Genomic DNA, 6,387 nt, shown 5'->3' with positions numbered 1-6,387 from the left:
TGGCCCCGCCCCCCGCCCCTCCCCATTGGCTCCCGCCGCGCCGCTCCCCTGTTAGTTTTCGAATATAAATAGGGGCGGCCGCGGGCGCGCGCCCCCCCCCCCCTCGCGCACCGGACGGCGGAGCATCGGCGCGGCCCCGCTCCGCTCCGCCGGGGCCGGGAACGGTCGCTCCAACGGGTGTCATTAACGCCTCCCTTCCTTTCCTGCACTCGCCATGGCGGCGCAGGGCGGCCCCGGTGGCCGTGGGCTAGCCGGAGTGGCCAGGAGGCGAGCGGGCATGTCGCCGGTCACCCCGCTGACGCTGGATATGGACAAGCTGGTGGGACTGGGAAGGTGAGTGGAGACGGGGGGGCTGCCCCGCACCGCACCCCCCTCCCCCCCACGCGTGAATGCTGCCGGCTCAGGGCAGTGCTGAGCGCGGAGGGGGGGGACGCCACACACCGCCCCACCCGAGGGGGGCACCCCGAGGGGTACCGGTGGGTCCCCACGGGCTGATCGCCGCCCCCGCCCTGCCCGCAGCCACTGGGACACCCCGAAGCGGCGGGTGGCGGGGCTGTCCTTGCAGAGGCGCCGGGCCAGCCCGTGCCGGGGGTCGGCAGCCTTGGGCTCCCCCCGCAGCTCCGTCTCCTCCGAGTCCTCGGACGCGGGTGAGCGATGGGTGCTGTTGCCACACCCGCCCCTGCCCCGACCCCCCTCCTCCCCGGGGCTGGGGGTGTGCAGGGGGAGCTGTGCCGGGGGGGTGGGCGTTGGGCAGGGGGTCACTGCATGCAGGGGGGGGGGGGGGGCTGGGAAGGCAGGGGAGGGGTTTGAGGGTGGGGAAGGGTCTTTCTGGGGGTGCACGTGGGAGCCGGGTCCCCCGCTCTGTCTCAGCTCCTGGCCATGCTCTGAGTCAGACTGGGATTTTAAACTGGGATTTCCTCCCCAGCGCTTCCTTCCCTGTGCTGGATGATGGGTGGGAGCCCCCCCACCCGCCCAGGCCTGCACCCCGGGGGGGGGCTCGGCTGTGGACCACCCCAGTGGGGGTCCCTGGGCAGGGTGATGTGGGACATGTTGGCCAGGATGGGTGGTCCCAGGGTCGTCCCTTTACCATGCTGGGGGACGGGAGAAGCTTTGGGTGAGGGTCCCGCCTGAGCACACAGCAGATCCCACCCTGTGGCCCCCTCCCCAGCGCTAGAAGGGAACATAGCTGGGGTGGGGGGGGCTCCCCTGCACCCTGCCAGCGCCCCACAGGAGCGGGGGGACACCTGTGCTGGAGCAGGGTCCCAGGGGCACGGCGTGCCTCCCACCCGCCCCCCCCCGGTGCTACCCCTGCCCCTTGTTCCCGCAGGATTGGGGCTGGACTCCCCCACGCTGGAGGACCCCGCGGCACTGGAGGAAGTGTGAGTGTCTCTCGCCCCGCGTCCCCCCACTCCGGGAGGTCTCCACCCTTGCCCACTGTGTCCCCCCTGCTCACCCTCCCCAGGCTGCCTGCAGTGCCCACGCTCAGCCTGTCCCAGCCTTGCTGGGGGGCTGTGCTTCCAGCTGTGCCCTCCACCCCAAAATTGATTTTTGGTGGGGGGTTGGTGTGAGAAACCACCTCTAGTGGGGGTGTCAGTGCTGGTGCTCGGCCCAGCCCTGCTGCAGGCAGGGGTCTGGCAGCGGGTGCAGGCAAGAAGCCTCTGCGGTGCTGCCGTGCCAAGTCCTCCTCTGGCAGGGACGGCCGGCAGACGGCTCGCTGCCTCACCACGCAGCGGGGTGAGGGTGCTGAGCACCTCCCTGGGCTCCCAGCACCCCCGCCTCAGCCTCCTTGGGGTGCTGCTGCCCAGGCCTGGCAGATTTGGGGTGTAGGGATCAGCTGAGAGCTGAGCTCTGCAGGGCTGAAGGGCTCTGGGTGCCACGCCGGTGGCTTCACCCACTCCCGGGGCCGTTGGCAGAGCCCCTCTCTGGCAGATGTCAGGTGACTGAGTGACTGGGGGCAGATGGTGATGCTGGGGCAGCCTTGGGGCTGGGTGGGCTGGGCTGCAGGGGACACGCCAGTGCCCCCTTCGTCCTGTCGCAGTGTGCAGCTGCATGGCCATATGGCCGACGGCCAGCATCCCCAGCATCCCCGCTGCCGGATTTACATACAGGTGGAGAGTGGGCGCCACTGCCACCAGCTACATCTGGGCCCTGAGTGGGGTCAGCGGGGTGCCCTGGACCACCTCAGCGTGCTGCTTAACCCCCCAGCCCAGATTGGGGTCCCCCCGTCTGAAACCAGTGATTTCCAGATGGGGTTTTAACCCTTTGTGGGGCTGAAAGCCGCTCAGCTGCTCTCCCCTTGGGGGGGCTGATGACCCCTGCGTGGGGTGGGGTCCCTGTAAGGGCTGCGGCTGCCCATCCCCGGGGCTCCTGGGCTGCTCAGGCTGGGGCACGGGGTGCCATCCCCCCTAACCCTGGCTCCTCTCTTCCCGCAGCTTTGAGACAGCGATCCTAGAATCCAGGAGAGCTCTCAAAGAGTAAGTGAAAGGGCTCTGTCCCTGTGCCCAGACCCGAAAGCCAGGCTGTCTGTCTGCCCTTCCCTGGGGTTTGGATCAAGCTGTCGGTGTTGCTCAGTGGCTGGAGGAATTGCTGCCCTGGGGTCCTGTCCGGGGAGGTCTCACCCCACTGTGGGGACCCAGGGGACAAGGGGGTCCATGCCAGCTTCGGGGCGGTGGGGGGGGTGGGATGCTGCTGGTCCAGGGCATCTTCTCTCCTCATTCAATCCTTTTCTTTTTGCAGCAATAAGCTCCTTATCCGGAGGATCCCCTCACTGCCGGTAAGTCCCGGGGGCTCTGCAGGGCTGAGCTGAGGGCGGCTGGATCCTGCTGTGCGCCTGGCTGAGCTGGGAGGAGGAGGAGGAGAAGGAGGAGGATGGAGCTGGGGAGCGCAGGGGCTGTGCAGCACCTCTCACCCCTCCCAACCCGCCCCGCAGCCACAGCTCCTGGGGGCCAGCCCGGTCCTGAAGAACATCTCCCACTGCCGGGAGTTCAACAGCCACGGGGCCAGGGAGCAGAGGGGCCCAAGGAAGCCTGAGGACAAGGTGAGGGGGGGCAGCAAGGCTGGGGAGAGGGAGGCAGGACCGGGGAAGGGGCAGGGGGATGCCGTGCCCACCCCCCCCCTCCCCCACTGCTGCAGGAGGGGTTTGTCTTCAAGAAGCTGCAGAGGCCAAGTCAGCACAGCCGGCTGCCCGCCAGCGATGGGGCTGCGGGGAGGGACCCCCTCAGCCAGAGACTCGGCTCTGCACCCGGCCTGCCTGTGAGAGGGTCTGGGGGCGCTGAGAGGGGGGCACCGGGGGTGGGTGGTCCTGCTGCAGGGGCTGCTGAGCCGGGACCTGCTGCTCCAGCCTCCCTGTTTGCACTGGAGACCTGTGGGTGTGGGAGCTGGGGGGATTGGGGTCACTGTGTCTGCAAACAGGGCTGGTGTGGGGCTGGCCCCACTCCTGAGCCATGGGCTGTGTCGTGTCCCCTCCCCAGTTCGACACCCCCAAGAAGGAAAACGCCGCCCAGGGCGAGAGCCCCATCATCCTGCGCCGGTGCTCCTTGACCTCCTCCATGTCTGAAGAGGAAGATGATGGCTTCGTGGAGATCCTGGATGAGGAGGAGATGAAAGTAGGGAGGGCTCCTCCATCTGTGCAGTTGGATGGACCCTGGGCAGGGGCTCCGTCCCTGCCCAGGGGGGTGCGAAGCAGCAGTGGGACTCGTTCCCTTCATGCTCTCCTCTGTCTCTCCCCTGTGGCCCCCCCAGGTGCCCCCCCAGAAGAGCGATACCGACGGGCCACAGGGGATGGAGAACCTACTGACTGCGCCCCTGGTGAGGAAGGAGGAGGCCGAGCCGGTACATTGGGTGTCTCGGGGGGTGGATGGGGCCCCAGGCTCCCCCTTCCTTGGGTCTCCAAGGTGGGGTCTGGGGGTGAGGGTCACTGGTTGGCCAGCAGCACACACCCCCCAGGGCTTTGGGCTTGTCCTGGGTGATGTGCAGCCACTAGAGAGGGACCCTTTTGCCTTTGTTCTCGTGGTGCTGGGGGGGGGGGGGGGTATGTGGGGGGAATGCCGGACCCTTGGGCACCAACATGGGCTCTCTCCCCACACAGTGTCCGGTGAAGCGCGGCAAGTGCCAGCAGCTCTTCCGCTCGCCCTCGATGCCCAGCAGCGTCACCAGGCCCATCCAGAAGCGGATAGACCGACCCCAGGACCGGGACACCCCCGTCAAGACCAAGCGACGGAGGAGCGTGGCCGGTAGCCCTGGCGAGGAGGCGGCAGCGGCGGAGCCGGTGGGTGATGGGGAATCCTCGGGGTGAGGCATCCTTGCCCATCCCGGGTGGGACTGCCCGGTGCCACGGCTCTGCCGGCGCCCTCGCTAACGCCGAGGGGGGTGTCTCTGGTTCATGTCCCCGCAGAAAGCACGGCTGCTGTGCTCCAGGTCTTTCTGCCACGAGGAGATGGAGAACCTGCTGGCTAACGACCATCAGGAGCTCATCGGGGACTTCTCCAAGGTAGGGCTGCTGGGGGTGCTGCAGGCTTGGGGGTGCCGCCTGCCCCCCTCTCCTGAAACAAAGGGGGACCATCAGTGGAGCCCTGTGCTGGTGCCAGAGCCCCAATACAGCTGGTGGCCCTTGTTTGGGACCAAGGGGACTTGGGGCTGAGACTTTCCAGCCTGAAGAGCCTGACCCGCTGCTCTTCCAGTGCCGCAGCGCCGTCCCTCTTGGGAGGGAGCAAACCTCGCAGGCGGGGGGTCTTATGAGCTGGGGGGAGCGGGTGGCAGCCAGGACGTCTCCCCAGGGACAGATCCTGACCCAGCACCCGCCTCTCCTCCAGCCTTACCTTCTGCAGACGGTAGAGGGGAAGCACCCGGACCTGAAGTACATTTCCCCCGAAATGGTAAGGGAGCAGTGACCTCTTCCCCAAAAAAACACCCCCACAGGGCTGCCTACCTGCCCCCCCCCGGTGACGGGCTCCCCCCACAGATGGTGGCAGTGCTGACGGGGCAGTTCAGCAGCCTCATCGAGAGCTGCGTGATCGTGGACTGCAGGTACCCCTACGAGTACGAGGGAGGCCACATCAAGGTCAGAACCGCTGCTGCGCCCCTCGGGGTTGGGGACAGGGTGGTCATGGGTGGGGGAGACACAAACCTGTCAAACCTCAGAGGGGCTGATGCCCCCTCCCAAAGGTGCTGAGCTCCCTGGAGGGGTTGAGAGCCTCCCCAAAGGTTCTGAGCACCCCTGGAGGTGCTGAGCCCCAGCTGGAAGGAGGGAGGGGGGTGAAGGCATTCCCAGCAGATGAGGCAGAAGGGGGTCAGGGTATGAAGGCCCCCCCCCCCCCGCCCCGAGATGAAATGGGAGGAGGGGGGGGCTGAAAGGGGCCCCTCTCCCTCGCCAGGGCGCCGTCAACCTGCCGCTGGAGCGGGACGTGGAGGAGTTCCTGCTGAAGAAGCCCATCGTGCCCTTCGACGCCAGCAAGAGGGTGATCGTCATCTTCCACTGCGAGTTCTCCTCCGAGAGGGGGCCCAGGATGTGAGTTTGGGGGGGTTGGGGGAGGTGGGGTGGACGCTGGGTTCTGCCGGACCCCCTGGACATGGCAGGATCCTATCTGGGTGCCAATCCTGTCCCCTGTTCCGCAGGTGCCGGTTCATCAGGGAGAAGGACCGAGCCTGTAACGAGTACCCCCACCTCCACTACCCCGAGCTCTATGTCCTGAAGGGGGGGTACCGGGAGTTCTTCCCCCAGTACCAGGTAAGCCCCCCTACCTTTCACCCCCTGTGTGGGAGGGGGGGCGGTCCCTGGCAGGAGGGTGAGAGTGCTGGGTGGGGGGAAATCACCCTCTCCGCTCCCCAAAACCCTGCCCTGTGAGGGGAAAGGGTCTGGCTCTGAGCATCCTCCATGAGGGTGGTACCTCCAGGGGAAGGGGGTTGTGCTGGGGGTCCTGGGGGGTGCTGGGTTTGCCCCAGGGGGTGGGGAGGGGGGCCTGCAGGTGCTGACAGAGCTGTGGGTGCCCAGATGCACTGCGAGCCCCAGGACTACCGGCCGATGGACCACGAGGACTTCAAGGAGGACCTGCGCAAGTTCCGCCAGAAGAGCCGCAGCTGGGTGGGCGAGCGCAGCAAGCGGGAGCTCTACAGCCGCCTCAAGAACTTCTGAGGGACCCCCGCAGCCCCCTGCCCACCCCCTACCCGGGGCTGCCGGCGCTCACGGTTGCCCAGCCCAAAACCTGGTTGCCCCCCTCCCCCCACCCCCCCCAGCCTTCCCAGCTCTGTGCTGGGTGCCCTGCCCAGCATCGCCCCCCTCAGCAGCGTGAGAACCGGGGGGTATGGTTGTGGGTTTTTACCCCTTTTTTAACCTAAACAGGGTTTAGGTTTTACCCCAAATGGTGGCTGGGGGCTGTAGCATGTGGGTGG

General features: G+C 67.4%; 1 protein-coding gene across 1 annotated transcript; it reads left to right on the top strand.

Annotated features, from left to right (window-relative positions):
* The first annotated feature begins 214 nt into the window (after positions 1-214).
* On the top strand, positions 215-6,130 carry LOC147412331 (M-phase inducer phosphatase 2-like). The gene is made up of 16 exons (XM_086481466.1): positions 215-333; positions 520-647; positions 1,328-1,379; positions 2,433-2,474; positions 2,737-2,773; positions 2,930-3,037; positions 3,133-3,252; positions 3,471-3,605; positions 3,757-3,831; positions 4,088-4,267; positions 4,394-4,489; positions 4,812-4,874; positions 4,961-5,059; positions 5,373-5,506; positions 5,614-5,725; positions 5,990-6,130. The coding sequence occupies exons 1-16, from the start codon at positions 215-217 to the stop codon at positions 6,128-6,130; spliced, it is 1,641 nt and encodes a 546-aa protein (XP_086337592.1).
* The last annotated feature ends 257 nt before the right edge of the window (positions 6,131-6,387 follow it).

Source organism: Leptosomus discolor, unplaced genomic scaffold (genome assembly GCF_034619465.1).
Source record: "Leptosomus discolor isolate bLepDis1 unplaced genomic scaffold, bLepDis1.hap2 HAP2_SCAFFOLD_99, whole genome shotgun sequence".
NCBI lineage: Eukaryota > Metazoa > Chordata > Aves > Leptosomiformes > Leptosomidae > Leptosomus > Leptosomus discolor.
Note: the sequence above shows the minus strand (reverse complement) of the source record. Positions and strands in the feature narration are given on the sequence as shown.